Source organism: Podarcis vaucheri (genome assembly GCF_965113315.1).
Source record: "Podarcis vaucheri genome assembly, chromosome: Z".
Lineage (NCBI taxonomy): Eukaryota > Metazoa > Chordata > Lepidosauria > Squamata > Lacertidae > Podarcis > Podarcis vaucheri.
Window position 1 is genome coordinate 35,002,903 of NC_138758.1, and position 21,544 is coordinate 35,024,446.

At 45.7% G+C, this 21,544-nt stretch overlaps 1 protein-coding gene across 4 annotated transcripts in view; it reads right to left on the minus strand.

The window, feature by feature from the left end:
* Window position 1: 1 nt before the first annotated feature.
* ADAMTSL2 (ADAMTS like 2) overlaps window positions 2-21,544 on the minus strand; it is a 44,562-nt gene continuing 23,019 nt past the window's right edge. For 2 of the 4 annotated variants that reach the window (XM_082207906.1, XM_082207905.1), the window contains exons 10-17: window positions 16,822-16,925; window positions 14,400-14,526; window positions 13,384-13,597; window positions 10,469-10,624; window positions 6,076-6,246; window positions 5,095-5,271; window positions 3,309-3,453; window positions 966-2,880 (exon numbers count right to left, since the gene is read on the minus strand). In XM_082207906.1, the coding sequence (XP_082064032.1) occupies window positions 2,762-2,880; window positions 3,309-3,453; window positions 5,095-5,271; window positions 6,076-6,246; window positions 10,469-10,624; window positions 13,384-13,597; window positions 14,400-14,526; window positions 16,822-16,925 (1,213 nt within the window). In that variant the 3' untranslated portion in view covers window positions 966-2,761. Of the gene's footprint in view, window positions 2,881-3,308; window positions 3,454-5,094; window positions 5,272-6,075; window positions 6,247-10,468; window positions 10,625-13,383; window positions 13,598-14,399; window positions 14,527-16,821; window positions 16,926-21,544 lie in introns of all 4 variants that reach the window. The other 2 variants (XM_082207904.1, XM_082207907.1) reach the window with 2 other exon arrangements.

The window sequence follows — 21,544 nt, forward strand, 5'->3', positions numbered from 1 at the left end:
TGTAGTTCAGTATTGTTTACACAGATTGGCAGCGGCTCTCCAGGGTTTCAGGCAGGGGACATTCTCAGCCCTCTCTGCAGATGCTGCCAGGGACTGAATCAGGGTCCTTTAACATGCAGAGCTGATGCTTTACCACCGAGCAATGGCCCTTCCCAATTTAAGTTAGCCTGCTAACTTAGTCATGTAAATTATTTTCAGTGGGTCTCCTTGAGTAGGATTATCATTGAATACAGGTATTCAATGGTATTCTATGTGGTGCAGAATATGGCAACCTGAAAATTTCACCTTCCTTCCTTCCTTCCTTCCTTCCTTCCTTCCTTCCGAGAAGGAAGTTTTCTGGACCACCGTTTGCAAAATGTCTGCTAGCTAAGGCTCATGGAATACACCCTTTTAGTGCAAGAAGAAACATCACTCTATTTCAATGGAGCTCACTTTCTCCACGAGGCACTATAAGCAGGACATGCACATAGATGCAAAGGATCATCTTATCAGAGGGCACAATTGCTACCGCTCTATATTGGAAGTGACTGAATGATGCAGTCAGTCATTCCAACCGGAATGTGGATGGCCCCGGGTTCAGGCCCCAGGTTCAGACAATGATCAGGCAATGGGGAAGATGTCCTTCTATCCAAGACCCTGGAGAGCTGCTTCCAGTCAGGGTGTACTTGGTACAAGGCATATGCATATGCGGTCTAAAATCAGTGAGGGTTCTCCCATTATGATTCATAAGCAAGGTGGAGGAAGAGGTCAGTGTCATTCTACTGTGGATCAGCACCTGATGTTCAGGTGCTATTCATGTGATCAGTTACATAAATTACGGAAGTCGCGTGATTTTGCCACAACAGACAGTGAGATGAATGATGTCATTTTTGGCAGAAGATGAACTGCAGCTGAACGGACACATAATATGATGCCACCTTAATGTCCCTAGAATCCAGAGATCCTAGATTCTAGTATTTGTTGGGGGGGGGTGTAGGGTGGCACATTCATTCTCCTTGTCATTCTTTTAAACCACAATGTCCAAAGCAAAAGGGCCAAACACCATGAAGACATCAAGCTGGCACTATAAATATGACAACTTTTATTTTAAAATATACTTAATGGGTACAGTTTCTGTGGTTACAGGGATAAAGTTCACTGTTTGTAAACAAATATACTTATTTCTTTATTTATCTTTTAAAAAGAGAGAGAGAGCGTGACTCTCTTCGTGATATAAAGTGCTGCTGTTATGTTTTCGTTACTCTACAACTATTGTTGGCTTTATGTCTTTTCATTTAATTAAAGGACTACACGGTCTGGGATTTGATTACACAATAAAATAAAAAAATCTCTGAAAACGTAGACACCTACATATTATATCTAATGGGCTTTTTGGCTTAGAGTCGCCTGGGGAGCGTTAAGTTCTGCTCCTTAAGTGCTGAGCTGCTGGGGAATGGTATTGAAAATAGAAGGGAAAGGGAAGCTTACAAGAGGATGAAGTCAGAGAGGAAGAGGCAGAGGCAGAGGCAGAGGCAGAGAGAGAGAGAGAGAGAGAGAGAGAGAGAGATTGTGTTTTAATTACAATGGGGTCAGTCCTGGTGGTGCTGTGTGTTTAGAAAACTTTGCCTTTTACAAGTCCAGAATGTAACCTATTGGCATCAGTGAGGGTCAGCAACTGGGATGGCTTTAAAAGAAGATTAATTTATGGTGGAGAAGAGGATCAGTGGCCACTAACCCTGATGGCTATGCTCTCCCTCCACTGTGGATACCAATTGCTGCGAGTTGCAGATAGGGAGAGTGCTGATTCACCTGGCTCCTGCTTGTGGGCTTCCCATTGAGGCATCTGGGCAGTCACTGTTAGAATGGATTAGGTGGCCTTACCCAGCAAAGCTCTTCTTAGCTCTACCTCCACTGTCTGAGGTGGTATGCCTCTCAATACTAGCTTCTGAATGGTAAGTGGGGGGAGTTGCTGTTGCACCTGCAGGCATCTGGTTGGCCACTGTGAGAACAGGATACTAGACTAGATGGGCCACTGACATCACCTAGCAGGAGATGGTAGGAGAAAGGATTTCTATCTCAGGGATAAAACAGGCATGTGGTGCTTGGCAACAATGCATTTCTGGAAGGCAGTTCCTTTACCTAAGGGGAGGGCCAAGATGGATGGATGGCTGATCCCTGCATTTTAACTGGATGGAATGTATGTCCGCCCTGCAAAACGGTAAGCTGGAGAACAAACCACGGTGTTTCAGTCATTACAGCAGTGTGTCAGAATCTCTTTCTCAGCAGATCCAGATGGAGTGCCTCACCTGATGCTAAGCAGGTCAGGTCAGGGCGCCGTGCGATGCAAACCTGTGTGTAAAATTAGAAAGTGGAAAGAGTGCTCCCAAGGGCCAGGGATGAAAGGGCTATTCTAATTCTGTTCAAATTGCAAAGGAGATGAAGGGGAGGCACAAAAGTTCAAAGACAACATTGGAAAACAAGAACTAAAAGGGGGGAAATATTCATGACGTCTTTTTTAAAAACAAAACAAAATGCGACTTTCCTCATAGAGTGGGGGGGTTCTGATCTACAGTAGTAGCAAATGTAACAATGTGTCCCTCCATTTCTGGAACCCAGGAGGGAGGTGAAGGAGGTGTCTTGGATTACAGGACCTCCATCTCTTACTCTCCATGTTGTGGCATAATGGGTAGGCAGGCAGGCAGGAACTGTCCCAGTTCGCACCTGGCTGCTCCTGTGTCCCGCTGGATGCTCTGGAGAACCACTGGATCCCTTTGGTCCTGTCTTAGGAATGGGGAGCTCGGCAGGACCTGCAACAAGCTTTGCTGTAATACCAGTGGCTGCAGAGGTTCACCTTGATGGCCAGAGCACAGTTGGTCCCCGCTTGGTCCTGGCAGCTGTCATCTGCAAGAGACAGGTGAGTGGAGTCAGGTGTGGCATTGAGGAAAACAAGTGGGAATCATCACCTGTGCAGAGAACTCCAAACAACTTCACTTTCAATAGGGTGAGCCAGTTTTCCCAGGGCAGCCACAGATATTAATTTTTGGAGGTGCTCCAAGGAATTCTCTGAGGAATTTCAAAGAGGAACAGGGTGTAGCTCCCTGGGTAGGGTAAATGCTTTACTTGCAGAAGGTCCTAGGTTTGAACCTTGGCATCGCCAGCTAAAGCTGGGAAAAGACTCCTGACAGAAACCCTAGCAATTCACTGCCATTCAAAAGGCACTCTTGCCCACCTAGAGATTCAAGCCCCGCCCCCTGCCACCTGGAGGGGGCCAGGCAAGCTTGGAGGTCAGACCTGGAAGTCCGGCAGCCCTACACCCATCTCCCCCTGACCTGGTGGTTCAGTTGGACAAGGCTGAAGATCGCACATCTGTTTCCCAACTGGTTTCACGAGAGGGTCACAGCCCCGGACGAGATCCTTCCCCTGGTAGCACTTGACATCTCGCATCCTCACGCCAATGCCACAAGTTTTTGTACACTGTGGGCAAGGAAAAGAGGGGAGGTTCGTTTGTTACAACAAGCAGTTTCAGGACTAAGATTCAACCTTTTGAGAAGCATCTGCTCAGAGTAGGCCCACTGAAATTAATGGACATGATTGACGTACGGATGTTGATTGCAAGTCGTCAGCTCTACCTAAGGCTGCATCCGTACCATCCATTTAAAGCAGTATCATACCACTTAAACTAAATCTCTGAGGATTCTTTGTGGGAGACTCAGAGATGTTTAAAGTGGTATAACAGTGCTTTAAATACATAATGCCTTGGAGTATACCTGCTTCACAGAATTGTGGCATTTGAAGGAACCCCGGGGGTCAATCTAGTCCAGCCCCCTGCAATGCTACAGACAACCTGGCTCCCTGATGGGCATGGGTTGGTAGCAGTGAGGTGATATTGCTTTAAAATCTGTGGTGTGATTGTGGCCTAAAACTGAGTTGGATGCAACCCATATTTGGGGGGGGGACTGCAGAAGAGGTTTTTTTTGGGGGGGAGAGAATGTTTGGGGAGCCTAATTAACTCCACCTCCAGGAATCCAAAAGCTCTGCAGCATTCCAGCGGCTATTGGGCCGATCCCCGATGTTATCCGAGAATGCCCGGCAGCCATCGCGGAAGCACAAATTCCCTTTAGAGGAGCAGAGTGCAGGATGAACTCTTTCCCCCTGGCTCTCACCAGGCAGAGGCCTGCAGCCGCTCAGCCAGTGGAGACTTCAGCACAGGCGGTTGCCAGGGACTGATTAGAGCCCAGTTGCTGTCGTTGCCGCAGCCAAGGCGAACTGCCGTCCGCCGTTGTAGTGGCTCCGGGCAGGACACGGCCTGCCAAGATGTAATCGGAACTGGCTGTGCTTTTTTTGGAGGAGAAGGAGGGAGGAAAGTGGAGCACAGGGAGACTTTCCTTTTCACCGCTGAGCCAAGGAAGGGGGAGGGCAGTGATGGAGTGCATGGTGTCTGGACGTCAGAAGGCCAGAGAAGCAATTAATTAGGCCTGCCAGTGTGAAAGCAGTTTACCCATTAGTGATAAACAACCTAACGTTCGGTTATGTTTGTGGACAGTCCTAGAATCGAATGACTGTCGGGCCACTCAACCAATATGAAATCTACATGCTACGATTCCCTGTTGGTTACATTGTGTTCCTAATACAGTGGTACCTCGGGTTAAGAACTTAATTCGTTCTGGAGGTCTGTTCTTAACCTGAAACTGTTCTTAACCTAAGGTACCACTTTAGCTAATGGGGCCTCCCACTGCCGCTGTGCCTCTACCACACAATTTCTGTTCTCATCCTGAAGCAAAGTTCTTAACCTGAAGCACTATTTCTGGGTTAGCGGAGTCTATCACCTGAAGCGTATGTAACCTGAAGCGTATGTAACCCGAGGGACCACTGTACTACAGACCCTTGTTCATCCTGTGATTTCCCAAAAGGGGAAAATGTTTTTAATTTTGCAGGCGCAACAACCCCTTGAAGTAGTGTGGTCCAATTCTCATTTTAACAGAGGTAGAATGGAAGCTGTCCAGAGCTCTGATTTGTAGGGTGCTCAGTCCCACCACAGTCCTCTACAGGACCATTTCGTCTTCCCCGCATGGTTCACCCGCTGTCTGCCTCCCCATCCACCCACCCGTTTCTCACCTCTGACCAAGGGGTCGTGTACCACTTGAAACAAGGCCGTTCAAAGCAGGTTGTGTCCTCAGCTGGCTTCTTGGTGATGTCACATTCAGTTGGGTTGCGGGTTTTGAGCTTCCCATTGACAATCTCCAGGCAAAGGACGATTCGCTTTTTGACCCCCCGGCCGCATGTGGTATTGCACTGTCAAGGTAAGAGTGAGAGCCAAAGTGAAACTGTAAGAGAAGGGGTGGGGAGCCAAATCCAGGCATGGGAGCCAAATCCAATCCTCCTGCCCCCTCCCTCTGGCTCCACTCTAGGCCACACACTCTTGCTTCACACTGTTATTGAGTGCTTATGCCAGGCTGAGAAGTGTCGTTGAATCCTGACAGTGCCTCTTGCTTGCATTGACAGAGGACAGAGAAGAATGTGTCTAGAAACTAGCCTAGTAGGGTTGTCAGACTCTTAGGTCTGACAGGTTGGTCTGCCCCTCCAGGAGACAGGTGGAGGGCTTGAATCTACAGGTGGGTAAGAGGGCCTTTAATAATGATGGTGGTGATGATGATGATGATGATGATGATGATGATGATGAAAACTGTGTGTGCAGCTTGCAAGCTTCAGCCTGGCAGGAGCGGCTGCAAATTATAGCATAGACATTCTGGAGAGGTCTGCCCTTCCCCGCTTCTCTCTCCCAATTAACTCCCATCTCTAGGGCCCATCCCTAGGTCTCTGGTTGGGGCCCTGAATTCTCAGGGTCTGTGTTTCTCCTGACCTGCAGTCAACTCTATAGTCAAGTATACAAAGAAAAAAAATTGCATTCAGTGCTCCACCTGCTTTTTGACTCTTGATTCCTCCCATTATTGGCAGGTACCCACCCACCCCACCCACCCCAGAAGGTTGACCAGAAAGGAATACAGCCCTCGGGCAGGGGAAAAAAGGTTCCCCCTGCCCCCTAGGCTTAGAGAGTGGACCATGCTGCTCTTTGAGCAAACTCAAAGGCTCCCTTACCCTCTCCCAGTCCTGGGTGAGCCAGTGAGCGGGGCAGTTCTTGTCCCCACAGGGATGGATTGCCAGTGGCTTGGTTTCCAAGTTGCACTGCGATTCTGGCACCACACGGCCATCACTGGTTTTGCAGTAGACGTGCCGGATCATCCGCCCCTGTCCACAGCCTCCACTGCACTGGAAGATAAACAGACAAGAAGGTAATAAACACAAATGTGCATCTGCATAACATCCACTCAAAGGCACTTCAGCCCCTTTGGCTGAATTGACTACTAACCTCAGATAACACCCACCCACCCCAAATAATGTACCAATCTCTCCTTCCACATTAAAAGGGTCATGGGATGGTTGTTTCTAGTACTGAGGTGAAACTGTGAAGCTCCCTTGTTATTTTGGCCACTGGGTGCTGCATTCTGTTTGAGCAATCTTGTTATATTTATAGTATTGAAACATGTTTTTGTATGTTATTATAATTTTGCTTTGCTATGTTATTATGAAATTGTTACTATGCTATTATGTTACTGTGTTATTATGAAATAGTTTTTGTGGTGTTTGTTTGAAATGCACTCCCGTTTCTTTCTTGTAAGCTGCTTGTATGCAAAGCAGACGCTTTGTCACTGAGCTGTGCCACTTAACCTAAAGCAAGATTCTAGTCCTCGTCATTATGAAGGAAGGGCTGAATTAAATAGGAATGCAAGACTCGTCCCTCTGCTGACTCAGGCCATCAAGCTCCACATTCCCAGCCCTACCTGGATTGAACCTAGGACCTTCTGCATGCTAAGCAGGTGCTCTAGCACTGAGCTACAGCCATTCCCTAAGCATATTCTCATTTTCAGGGAGCAATCACACAGGAGAACAATCCCAGTAGGTCCTGACCTTTTCCCCAACCATCAAGCCAGCCTGTTAATTCAAACCAGTTCAGGGCCTCCGACAGAAAGATCTCCCCAGCTCCCATTTAAAATGCAAATGTCTGCAAATATGTTCCCTTTGCTTACAAAAAAAAAAAAAAAAAAAAAGGGAGGCATGGAGGGGCCATTGCCTTGGCTGATATTTACAAATCCCAGAGTTCCTTTGTGGGTCTCCTTTTGGGAGACAAGCTCCTCACAGTTGCCAGCCATTACCATGGAAACGGCTTATTTTTAGGCACTGCCACTGAATTGAAAATGGCGGGGTGGGGAAGAAGCCAAGAAGGCATTCCACGTGACATAGATTATTTCACTTAAAAGACAAACAAAGCCTAAGACAATTGTGTTCTAGACCAGCTTGGGTTTTTAAAAGTGCATGTCATCTTTGAGACAAACTTTGGATGCTTCCTCAAGGTCATAATCCTGCCCCATTTCCAAATGTGGGTGGAATGATAGGACAGGATGTTTTGGGCTGTGAATTCAGTTCATTGCAAGCTTTGATTCAAGAAGGTAGATTATTCTACTAGTAGACCCCAGACCTGTTTCTGGAAGACCATTTGGGGCCTGCTTGACTGTATGTGCATGTAACACTTGGTGAACTGACCCAGCAAAGCCACCTCTGATGTTCCTAAGCAGGAATGGAGGTTCAGGGTAGTCTCCAACAAACACATCTAGTCAGCACGAGCACTACTGGAACACAGGAATCTGCCTTACACTAAATGCATCTAGTCCAGTATTGTCCACACTGATTGGCAGCAGCTCTGCAGCAAATGGCAGACATTCCCAGCCCTACCTGCAGATACCACTTGGAGATGAACCTGGGACCTTCTGTATGCAAGGCAAATACTCTACCACTGAGCTATGGCCCTTCAGCTTGCACCTCAGGACATCTGCCTCTCTTCCCCCTGCTGCATGCACCCAAACCATTAAGGGGGTATGTGAGCAGGAAGAGAAGGGGGAAGTCCCATTGCACAAGCAGAAACCCTCACAGCAATGTGATCTGTTGCTCAGCATTACTCTGGATGCAACCCTGTGAATTACTTTGGACAATGGATAGGGAAGCAATCCAGTCCCTTTTTCATTATAATGTAAGCCTAACTCATTAACAGCTTCCTAAAATAAAGCATAAACCACAAACATAGCTACCCTCTGAAATTTTCAATTCTCTGAATTTTGCAGTGCAGCTCTCTAAGCTAGACATTGTACAAAAATGTGTGCATAAGGTGAGAGTGTCCATAAATATGGATCTATTTGTGAAAACATCACAGCCAAAATATGATAGGGGATACTCCTTGGAAGAAGAAAAAAGTGCATCAGGGAAAGTGTGTGTAAAAATGCATCTATTTGTGAAAGTATCACCACAAAAAATGTATTATAAGAGGGGAAATCACTTGCAAAAATCAGGGTAAAGTGTACATAAATTGCATAATACTGAAAACAGGATTTGGCAATGCATCCTATCAGGAGAAATTCTGAGCAAAAAAAAAAAAAAAAAGGTGTACATTAGCCAAAACTTTTACAAAATGTTTCCTGCACCCACCCGCCAGCCTCATCATAAAAACCTGCAGCACACATACACTCACACACTCACAGTGTCATAAAAACAATTATGAAATTGTTTCCATCTCTACTTCAGAGGCTTCCAGAGCAGGGGAGGAACAGCCACCTGTTCTTCTGTCCCCTCAAGGAAGTAGGACAACCTTTCCCAACATCATGCCTTCCAGATGTTTAAAACTACAACTCCTATCAGCCCCAGCACCACATAGCATTGCTTAGGAGCATGGAATCTATGATTTCTCTCTGCCACCTGAACTGAGTCCAGGAGCAGAGAAAATTAGAGGTTTCATGTTCTTCAACCTGCATTGAAGCAGCCTTCTCCATTCAGTGCCCTCTAGATGTTTCGGACTACAACTCCCATCAGTCCCAGGGCAGCACAGACATTCTCTCATTAGCCTCAGCATCATACCAGCCGAACTGGCAGGGACTGATGGCTGCCTTATAGGAGACAGGGGTGAGGAGTTGTCTGCAGCTGGACTTGTGCTTACAGCTGGAGACATGCTTTTTTACTGGAAGCCAAGGAGTGTCTGCCAAGCATACAGCTAACAAATGCAATTTAATCCCCATACTGTGGGAAACTGTGCCAGCTTGGCTTAACCGATAGCTTTCAGATGGCAAAAACAGACACCACAGACATGGGTAATTCAGACGCTAACCCAAAAAAGGAGCCTTGAGGGTCCTCTGGCTCACGCCGGTCTTCTCTCGTAATTGCACAGAGCAGCCACCCAGAGCTGTGAGGATTTTGCATGGGGCTTTAAACAGCCACCTGACTCCAGGCAAATAATTGGAACGAAAGACGTTTTTCTCCCTCTCTCATAACACTAGGACTCGTGGATGTCCAATGTTGGAATATTCAGGACAGATAAAAGTAAGTCCCTCTTCACCCAGAGCAGAGTTAAACTATGGAACTCGCTCCCATAGGAGGTAGTGATGGCCACCAACCTATAGAATCATAGAATCATAGAACTATAGAGTTGGAAAGGTGTCAGGAGTTGGAGGGAATAAATCACACAGAGCAAGTGATGTTAACTCTTTATTAGAAGAAATAAGGTCTGCTCAAGAGCGCCAGGCCTAATGAGCACAGCAACTCTTCTCAATAGGTCTCCTCCTCCCCTGGGTACTTCCCAAGCAACCTGAGACTACACTGACATGCCTGTCTCTGTTCCTCCCTCTTCATACCTCGTTTTGTCCTGGGAGACCAGGGGGAAGGGAGCTTGTCGCAGCAAGAAGGGGAAACACCCTCGCATCTTCACCAGCCTGACTCATCTCTGCCTCCTGGCCTCCCTCCTCTCCTGCTTCTGCCTTTGATTCTGATTCTGGACTTCTCTGTGCCAGGGACTCTCCCTGCTCACTAAATCCTGTTACCTCTTCATCTTCTGTCCACAGCCTTCACCAGGCTTTTAACTCTATTGAAAAAAGAAATGAGATTGACCTGGCATGACTTGTTTTTCAGAAACACATGCTGGGCCTTTGTAATCACAGCAACCTTTTCTAGGTGCTCACAGACCAACTGTTTAATTATCTGCTCAAGGACCTTTCCTGGTATTGATGTCAAGCTCATTGGTTGGGTCTTCTTTTCCCTCTTTTTGAAGATGGAGGCAACATTTGCCTGCCTCCAGTCTGCAGGGACCTCATCTGTTATCCAAGAATTCTCAAAGATTGTAGTGACTATTAACAAAGCTAAATGAGTGGAACCACCATGTACAAATGCAGTATATCTGTAGATAGCAGACATTGGGTTCAATCAGTCAGGGAGTGCAGCTGCCTCCCTGCCTTGCTTATGAGTTTCATGAGCAAAATCCTCAGCCAGATAGACTAGCCAGCTGTAAACACACACAACACGCCCTACTTTGTTTTTCATTTATAGCCGGTTCTCCCCCAACTCCCCTGCCTCCATTTGCAGATGGTTCCCTCCCCACATACCCTTGTGGACTCACCGGTCCCCAGTCAGAGACGGTCCATTGTCTGTCACAGGGGGCACCACTGCAATTCTTCTCCGCCAGGGGCCTGGTGCTAGCATCACACAGCCTCTCTTCCTCTGAACACCGGATGTCTCTGCTGACAATACTCCTCTCACCGCACTTGGCTGTACACTGGGGGAAGGGAGAAAGGGAACAGGAAGTGATTGAGATGGCAAGAATCTGACCGAAGAGCTTGTGTTTCTGACAGAGACAGGGAGCACCCCAGGAGTCAGGCCTGACCAAGAACTGACACGAAGATTTCCATAAGGAAGAAGTGGGGAAGCTCAGGTTCCGGGGTGGAAGCAAAATGGCCCTCCAGACCTCTTTCTCTGGCCCTCAGAACTCTCCCCAAGTCACACCCTCTCTTTTCAGGCCACACTCTTCACTAGCTCTCCTTTCTGCCTATCTGGAATATACCCTTGAACTAAACATGTCATATTCTCCAATGCCACAACAGCAAATTCCTGGACAACATCTTCCTGCTTTTTTCTTGTGAGAGCATAGTGGCCATTTTGGGAGCAATGATCTCGTGTGATTTTGCACCACAATTTCCCACCCAAAAAGCACTTTTTCCAGACATGGCACACCAAAATGTGCGCTGCGTGAAAGCACTTTTGAGAGGGGGAGAATTGTGGCATGAAATCACGTGAGATTACTGTGCCCAAAATGGCTGCCATTCTCTCATAAGAAAAAAAAAAGGGATGTCCCTGTTTTTCCGGGACGTTTACAGGGTATGCCTGCTGGAGCCTGCTGGAACAGGTCAAAGGAGGCCCATCTTACTCCAGCACCCTGTTCCCATGGTGACCAACTACATACTGCAATGGAAAGCCCCAAAGTAGCACCTGAGCACAACAGCTCAACTTTCCCCCCATGATTCCCAGAAACTGGCACTCATAGGTCTACTCAGTGCTTTTTTTCTTTAAAAATATGTTTATGGGTACTCAATAAAATCACCATTTTATAGTTCAAATCGGGGGAAATAAATACAGTAAATGGGCAAAAGTACAAAGATTCACACAGTGTTTAGGGGTATGTGTACCCCTGCATACCTCCAGAAAAAAGCACCGAGTATTTTGCCTCCAACAGGGCAGGTATTAACTCTGTTATTACCTCTTGCTTCCGTGGATGGGGGCTAGAGAGGGTGCAGTTTTACCTGTACAGTAAATTGGCCTTCACAAACAAACCTCTCTACCCCACATCCAAAGAAGCAAGAGGAATTATCAGAGTTCAATTACACATTCCAGCCAGGCAAAAAGCAGGGTATGTAAAACAAAGGGTTTGTGAAGGTGTGGCCTGAGAAGAGGAGCTGTGGCCTATGAGTGTCACAAGGGCTAGACAGAGAGGCCTGGGGACACATTTGGAATTTGGACTTAAGTGCCCCCGCATTCCGAGTTTGATCTTCAATGTAACATCTCCATCCAGCACATGAACGCAGCCGCTGAGCCCCAAGTCCTGTCTCAAATGACACAGGTGAGCCAAACCCACCAGTATTATGCAGAGTGGGGTTGCAATCACACAGGTGTTGCATTATGCAAGTCTGTTTGGTGCATATTTCTACTGTTTCAGAAGTGATGACAACAGCAGAGCGTGGCAATCAGCACCCAGCACTCCTGATACAGTAATCCACCTATCTCTTTGGGACTTGGGACTTGGGGGGTGGTACGGGGTGGTAAGGGATGCTGCTCATTATTATTTTTGGACGGGAAAAAGGAAGCCAAGGTCTGAAGCTGGCTTGGCTTGAACTTCGCCTGCTGGATCAAAATTAAATTAGTGTTGCTTTTTTGGCTGGAGGAAGGACCCCTGCGCTCCAATGATCTCGGCTTGACACCTACCAAAATGCATAAAATAGGTAGCTTAACATAATCAAGACTCTCTCTTTTTAAATCGCTCAGTTCAGCATGGGGAGAAGCAATCCATATTTTTTTTATACCAGAGTGTGGGTGGATGTGTGTTTCTTTTGTGGGGTGGTGGTGGGAGGGGGGGAGGAATAAAAAACATCCTATAAAAGCAAAGAACACAGCAGGATTTCAGTGGGAAGGGCTGGCAGCCAAGCATTTACCGCTGGCACTCAGTATGGAAGGGGAATTTCAAGTATGAACCAGAACCATATCCAAGCTCTCTCTCGGGGACGAAGGAGGGCGATCTTGGCATGCCAAGTGTTCTCTATCCAGCAGACCGGTTGCCCCAAGATGCTCTTATTCAGCCTTCAGGAGTGTGCATGCAGGAGAAAAGGCAATACAAGTCTCGCCTGGGGGGGGGGGTTGTTGCACCCACCCCACTGCACAGGTGGCACAATAATTCTGTGGTGTTCAGGCAGAGGTAAGGAGACCCTTCTGAATCAGGCCAATGGCCTGTCTACTCCACTTGTTTGTTTTACAGAGCAATCCTGACATCCGATTTCTGGTGCTGGGAAGATTTAGGGTGCTGGGCAGTTGGTGGTTCTCCACCAGCAGGAGGGGCTCTGCTTCCATAGATGCCCCTTTTGTGCCTCCAAAAGGGCCACAGAGCACAGGCTACAAAGTTACCCTCTGGAGTTCAGACTTCTCTGAATTTTGCTGCACAATTCCTCAAAGCAAACAAATCCCAAAATGTGTACAAGATGCATATATATCAGGGTAAAGTGTGTTCCCCAAAAGCATATATCAATGAAACAAACATACAAAAATGCTTCCAAAAATTAGTATAAGGAGAAGCGGGCCCTAAAATGCTTACGAATTTTCAAGAGGACTTTTATTTTTAAAAAATAAAATACTCTTGAAAAGATGCGTGGAAATAGGACAAAATGAAATTAGGATTGGAAAGATAATGGACAGATTCGGCCATTCCTAAGGTCAGCTAACTCCAAGCCTAAATCCTTCCCTGTCAAAAACATATCCCTTCTGCAGATTTACCTCTGACCACTCAGACATCTCCCACTGCGGCCCGCAGGCTGGGTTTTTGCAGATCTTCCTCTCTTCTGGACGGGTGATGTCAGCAGATTCACACAGGTCGCTATAGACAGAACTGTCGAACCCAGGCGAGATCATCTTCCAGCATCGGACAATGCGGAACTGGTAGCCTTCTCCGCAGGTCCTGGAGCACTCACTCCAGCTACTTGTCTCCCACCTGTGTTGGAGGGAATGGGCATTTCAGGATAGAAGGAGGTGATGGGGGCAAACCTCAAGAAAGGAAATGTGCTCACAGCTGCCTGCTGCCTAAATGTCCCTACAGACTCCTCAGGAGCCAAGATCGGTAGATGGGGCCCCCTTGGTAGGTCCTCTGTCCTCAGAATCTTTTGGGGGTTGGCAGCCATGGAGAATGCATTCTCTGTGGCAGTTCCAAGCTGTGGAACTCCTTTCCCACAGAAATTGGTTTAGAAATTGGTGCCTGAGCAATTGGTTTTGGTTTTCCTTTTCCCTCCTTGTCTCTTTTCCTCTGTGTGTGTGAGTGTGTTGTTGTTGTTGTTGTTGTTGTTGTTGTTGTTGTAAGCCTGCAGGTAGGGACTGTCTTGTCTTAATCGACCATAGGTAAGCTGTTCCAGGGAGCCCTTTTGGCTAAAGGATAGGGTACAAATACCCTTTACTTTAGGGTAAAGGCAGTGTAATCAATCATCATCATCATCATCATCTGACCTCATTCCGCTTTTTAAATTTCTGCTTTCTGGAATTTGTTACAGTCAAGTAAATGAGCCAAAACCCATTGCATTTTTAAAAAATAAAATAATAAGCTCTCCTGATCTAATAGACTGAACAGAAGCTAGGAGAAACTAGGAAGGGGGTTCCACACAATAAGACCCATAACACTGAACTCACAACTCTAGGCGGATAGACGCAGCAGACGAAGCATCAAGGCAGCAAGGGAGCTAGGTGCCTTTAACAACAAGGTGAGAGGCCACCAACCTGTCAATCACCTGACATCATAATCTTACCTTGGTTGGCATTCCCTTCCTGCACAGAATTCATGGACTGGCTCAGGACGGGTCATTGCATCACAGTACATGTCGTCCACTTCAATTCCATCATAGCGGATGCACATGGCATAGGTGGACATCACACCTGTATTTAGACAGGTCAGTGTGGATCAGGGAGGGGGGACATACCTGCAGCCCTCCAGATGTCACTGGATTCTAGCTTCAGCCACTGGAATCAGTGTTGGCAATATGGAGCTATAAGGACCAGTGATCTGCATCATGAGAACATTGGAAACTGCCCAATACGGAATCTGTGACATTTGCTCCTCCAGCACTACTACCATAAGGTCTTCTGCCCCATCAAGAGTATCTGCCCTACCTTCTATCTTACTCTGCACCACTTTTCACAGGAAGACTTTCCCAGAACACTCTTGGTTCCTATGCCCTGCCTCAGGCATAGGAAGCCTCAGGGATAAGAACAAAAGAAGGGCCCTGCAGGATCAGGCCAAAGTGAGCCCATCCACTCCAGCACCCTGTTCTCACAGTTGCCAACCAGATGCTCCAAATGGAAGTAGGATCAGAGTGCAAGAGCATTCTCCAATTACCTTGTATTCAGAGGTATACTCTCCCTAGACACAGAGGTTCTGCTATCACAATAAACCTTTATAAGAAGAGCTCTGCTGGATCAAGCCAATGACCCATAACTGTTCTTACGGTGGAAAGCCAGATGCCAGCAGAGAACCTGCAAACAGGACCTGAACATAGCTGTCAATGTTTTCCTTTTTTTAAGGGAAATTCTCTTATTCTGGATAGGATTCCTGGCAAGAAAAGGGAAAAGTTGACAGCTATGGACCTGACCACAAGAGTCTTCTCCCCTCCTGCAGTTTCCAGCAACTGGCATTCAGACACACTGCTGTCTCTAACTGCAGAGACAGAGCATAGCCCCCATGCTAGTATCCACTGATAACTCTCTCCTCCTCTATGAATTTGTCTAATCGTCTTTTAAAGTCATCCAAGTTATTGGCCATCATTTCCTCCTGAGGGAGGGAGTTCCGCAGTTTAACTACGCGTTGTGTACCTTTTGTTCTCCTGCATCTTGAACATTCTGCTGGAATGTGGCCCTCCAGGGCTATCTATGAGGCCCTCAGGATGTTCCCATAGCCATACCCACTTCTCTCCAGGCCACACCCTTTGCCAGACCTGCGCTGTATCCTCCCTCTGAGTGTTTCTCCCTGTCCAGAAGGGAGCCTCGAACTGTGACATTAAGGCCATCTATCTGTCTTGGACAAATCTCAGATCCCAAACCAAATCAGTCAGTTTTTGGCCATTCTGGAATGTGTCTGGACTGGGTCTTGACAGCCCTGGATTGTCCTGGGTGGACCTACCTGGAGTGACCCAGGGCTGGAAAAGGGGGTGCTTATGGGCAGGCGGCAAAGAGAGGGGGCAAAAGGAGACTAAGTAGTCTGCATATATCCTTCTCGCCTTACCGTTGACCATGTTTAATTCAGGTTGAAAAGGGTCAATTAAACATTAGGTGGGTGCAAGCCTTCCCCCATTTCAGTCCAGAAGAACCCTGTCAAGTTTGCCAGATCGTGGCCCAAACTGCACCAGAGGTGCCTTCCATGGACCTAATAGAAATGCAAATGGTTCGCTTGGATTGGGAGATGCGAGTTGGGAAACTGAATTCTGCACGGGTTGGGATGCTGCCTTCTGTACAATGGCAAGGGTTGCATCTGTTGCTCAATCCACTTTGGTTTATGTTCCTCCCTTAACACTGGCTTGTAGCCCCAGGAGGGAATCCAGTCCTTGTGCTAATGGATGTGCCTGCCCAGGGACCTTATAGTAATAATAGTCAGTGTGGTATAGTGGTTGGATTGTCAGACTAGGACCTTAGGAGTCCAGGGTTCAAATCCTGACTTGGCCACAAAGCTCATTGGGCCAGTCACTGCCTTTCAGCCTAGTCTTCTTTCCAGGATTGTTGTGGGGATTGAATGAGGGGGAGAACCATCTTGGAAGAAAAGAGGGGATATAAATGAAATAAATAAATAAACCATCAGAATCATAGAATGGTAGAGTTGAAAGATACCCCCAAGTGTAATCTAGTCCAATCCCCTGCAATGCAAGAATCACAGAATGCTCAGTGTTTAGAGCATCTGCTTTTTGCGTGAAAAAGATCCCAGGCTCATTATGATCGCCACTGATAATATTATTAATATATTAATTAATATGGACAAGAATGTTGCTGATGGTGCATTTTAAGTGATAAAAAAACCCTATCATACATATTTATATATTAATTTTTTGATCAGAGAACTGCATTGTAAAATTTGGAGCAGCGCAGATTTCATAGGGAACAGGTGCTTCAGTTTGTGCCTATGGGATTTAGCAATTTGCTTCCTCTCTTCCCATTCTTGGGGTGAGGGGGCCCCCTCAGGCTTACCTGTGGTGCAGGTAGAACTGCAGGGTTCATGGGAGGAGAGTTTCCACCTGTACATATCAGCTGGGCTCATATTCTGGCCCTTTCGGAACAGCTTCAACCGGTTTCTACACAATGAGAGAGGACAAATCAAATGACGGGTTGATTTTCCACCCCCCAATACTTCCTCACATTAAAAATATTGATGGGGAGGAAAAATAATAATAATTAATAGTTTTCATCTAATTGGGGTTGGGGAGGGTGCTTTAGGCTGCTTGTTGTGCTGTATCAAAATAAGAGGGGGGGAATAATAATTTTTGTGAGGGGTGCAAAAAATTTTAAATTTTAAGATTTGGGATCATTTGGCTATAATCCAACATACCTGTCCTGATTCCCCAAGCAGACTCCCCAGCCTGGTTAGAGGCAGAGCTTCAACTGTCTAGAAATAGAGAGAATGGGATAAAAACACCCACAAAGAGAAACAGTTCAAGTTTTCAATGACAAATATATGTATATAAATATATCAGATAGTTTGCACTCAATCCAATACCCCTGATCACTAGACACAGAGGGTCCAAAAAGGTGCGGTTTGAGTCCTTGGCATGGAACAGAACCAGGTATGCTGTACTATAAAGTGGCCAGGAAGTCTTGGCACCAGTGTCAAACCTTTCAGAAAGGCCCAGGAGGTAACATCCATCTTCCCCTCCTCTTTGGGTGAGACCATGCATGGCTATGCCTCAAAAACATTTCTCTCTCTCTGGCTGCAATCACTGCCTCCTGTGGGAGGGAGTTCCTTAGTTAAACTCTGCACTATATGAATAATTACTTTCTTTTATCTGTCCTGAATCTTCAAGGAAAAACAGTGATGTCATAATAAGGTTCTAAACTACGGTTGCCTCCGCATGGCAGGTTATTCCATTTCCCTGTTAATTTCCGCATTACAGTGGACGCTCAGGTTGCGAATGTGATCCGTGTGGGATGCACGTTCGCAACCTGCAGCGTTCGCAACCCGCGTCTGCACATGCGCAGTTGCGATTTGGCGCTTCTGCACATGCGCAGAGCGCAATTTAGTGCTTCTGCGCATTCGCGACTGCCGAAACCTGGAAGTAACCCATTCCGGTTACTTTCATATGACATAAAAGCCACTTCTGGAAATCTAGCACTCATGTTTAGCACTTGTTTCTGAATGATTTTATTCTAGGTTTTAAAAAAGGAATAAAAAGAATCAGTTTTAAGTAAGTACCCTTAGCCCGGAAAATTGCAGGAGTCAAGTGAAGGAATTTGGGTAGTTATACCAGATTAGAGTGCTTTCCTGTTGTTTTCATAGGAGATTCGTGGGGGGACAAAGGCATGTATGTGCAGAAAGGGCAGGGGAGTGCCACTGTTTTCCTATAAAAGTTTGTTGTTACATCACACCACACCCATTGGTGAGAATGAAATCCAGCGTGACATGCATTGCACGGGGCTGGACTAGATGAACCCTGAGATTCCTGCCAACCCTACAGTGCCAAGATGTCAGTCAAAAAGGCACAGCTCCATAAAGTCACAGGTAGTGTGGCATGAAAGGAATGTTAGAAAATGGAATAGAAAAGTTAGAAAAGTTCTAGAATTATAAGCAGAATGCAACCCTTTCTTTTTGTTTACCTTGCTGCTTGTGTAATGAATGATTGCTAGAATGAGCCAGTGTTCAGAGTCAGTGTGGTGTAATGGTTAGAGCAGTGGTACACTGCACTGAGGTGTCAGAAGAGGATGGCAAGTGTGGCGGGATGATTCAAGGACAAAGAAACATTTAGACATTTCAGACTAGACATAGAGATAGATATATTGCAGAATATGGATAGACGGTGCTGCAGAAGACTCATTTAATTCCACACCAGTAGCAGGCCCAAGCAAACCTCAAAAAAAGAAAAAAGGGGGGAAAGGGGGGGGAGTTTGTTGACAATATGTGGCTAGCTATCTGCATCTCGGTTTCACAGACTAGAGATGAAAATGTCCCTCATCCTACATGTTTGATCTGTGTGGAAAAGCTTTCCAATTCCAATATACATACATGTATACATGCTTAACCTACATATGGAAGAGGCTTGTCTATTATTACATTTTGGGAATGAATCATGTTCTTATGTTGCTGCATTGTTTTCTGCTTTCTGGATGCCCCACAATCATAAAGGAGTTGTATTCTAGGTAATAAATCAACCCCTGCTAGGAGTTGTTTCTTTTTGTTTTCCAATGTATTTCTTATCAGGAAATTAGACTGGCCTTGACCAGGGCCAAGGCCTTTTGGAATGCTCTGTCACAAGAGACCAGGGCCCTGTGGGATTTGACAACTTTCCAAAGGGCCTGCAAGACAGAGCTGTTCCACCAGGCCTTTGGTCAGGGTCCAGCCTGATTTCCCCTCTCTCCTTATAAGAATTTGCATGAAAGTGCCCCCCCCCAACCTTTCTCACAGGCTCATATAAGATCAATATAAACAGTTAGGCCTGGTGAGCATTTAAGGTCCTCATTCCTACTTTGCGGGTTGCCATATGATTGGATTTCACTTTGATTCTGACTTGATTTTAAGATGTATTTTAATTGATTGTTTGATTTTATGGTAATGTGTCATATATTTGAATTTTAGCCACTCTGAGCCCGGTTTTGGCAGGGGAGAGCGGGGTATAAATTAAAATTTATTATTATTATTATTATTATTATTATTATTATTATTATTATTATTATTATTATGCTAACTAATTATTACTGTTATTAATAATAATATGCTACTGAAACTGAAGGGGACAATATCCAGTAGAAGGAAGATGAATAATAGAATGGTAATAATTTGATTTATATCCCTCCCTCCCATAGTGACAGATGAGCCCACGATCTGATTCTGTATAAGGCAGCTTCCTATGTCCCTGTGTACAGTAAGTATGCGTTGAAAACTACATTTGTAATTCATTTTTTTAAAAAACCAAACAGAATTGCTGTCTTTTTGCAAAATGGACTGAGAATAGAGTATGGAGAAAACTCAGCTGTCTCTGAATTGCCAAATCATGTTGCCTGTCATCATTTCTGGATAGAAGAAGCTCTGACCTGGCCCGTTTTGGACTATTTTATGAATGTACAAATGATAAAGAGAAAAGGACAGAGGTGTTGTTTCCCAAGGGGTATTATGGGTTGTTATGTTTCTAGACATCAACAAAAAATCTTTTGGAGGTGCACTGAGTTGGGGGTAAGCCACACTTAACTCTGTGGGGCTTATTTCCAAGTAAATCTACATATACAGTGGTGCCTATGGTTACGTACTTAATTCATTATGGAGGTCCGTTCTTAACCTGAAACTGTTCTTAACCTGAAGCACCACTTTAGCTAATGGGGCCTCCCGCTGCCGTCATGCCGCCGGAGCATGATTTCTGTTCTCATCCTGAAGCAAAGTTCTTAACCCGAGGTACTATTTCTGGGTTAGCGGAGTCTGCAACCTGAAGTGTATGTAACCCGAGGTACTACTGTATTTTGCTACTTAAACCATTACAGTTGTTTTTTTAAAGTCAATCTGTTAAAAGGTTTGTGATTAACCTATTTAACAATTGAAGAGTAGCAACACAGTTGGACCGTCTTCAAACCCTGCATGGGGGCAACTCTCTGAGACACTAAAGGAAATGAGGCAGAGTATTTGTCTTTAATAAGCAAAAAATGACCCTTCGTTTTTAGAAGAAGAAGAAATAACCGAAGGAGACTTCCTTTTCTCATTCCCTAGTACTACCAGCAGATCTCAAATATTTCCACCAAAAAAAGGAGAAAAAGCTAGTACTCTTACTTCTTAATCGTGGGAATGAAACACCTCTCTTCTAAGCAATCAACTGAAGTGTCTAAGTAGGTATTTGTATAGGTTTGTGCTGTGTTGGTTGATTAGTTGACTGCTGTGAGCTGATTAATCTAACACTTAAATGCCTGCAGCTCTGTAATTGAGTTCACTGTCATTTCTTGGGCTGCCTGTGCCAACAGAATGCCAGCCTTTGCCCACCTGGTGCCCTCCATATGTCTTGAAATAGCCCTGGGAACTGATAGGAGTTGCAGTCTAAACCATCTGGAGGGTACCAGGTGGGAGAAGCTTAGCCGACACCGACAGAAGGAAGAGAAGTGAGCAAAGCAAGCAACTCAGCCCGTCCTGTGGTCCTCGTCGCATACACCAAGCGAAAGTTCCTAGTAATCTGAGCTGCATTCACTAAAACAGCCTTTATCCCAGCTAACTCACCAGACTGGGAATTGTGGTATGGTAATTATTAGGCACGGGGTGGAAATCAAGGCACCAGACCAAAGTTAAACCAAGAGCATATTTTGTTGTTATTAAAGTTAGGTTTTTTTTTAAGCACCAACCAAACAGATATTGCAATGACATTCCTAGGAGCTGGGTGTTGGGGAGGGAGATATTTTAAAATGGTTTGGCTAGTTAACCGTATCAGTGGGGATGAGCAGAGTCAATCAGTTTGGATTCCTGTTTTTCCAACTGTAAGTTTAGCTTGCCAAATTTCTCCATCAATTTGTGCTTTTATTGCTTTGTACGGAATTTCCCATCACATATTAAATGCTATTTTCATGACTATACACATTTTTTAAGCAAACTCCCTCCCTCAATGTAGCATTTTTAAGTTTGTGTTGGTTGGTTGGCTGGTTGGTTGGTTGAAAAACTGTGTGGCAAAGTTTGGAGATGGGAGAATTTTGAAGGGGAGCTGAGGTTCAGCTGGTGGATTGTTTTGGAAACTAT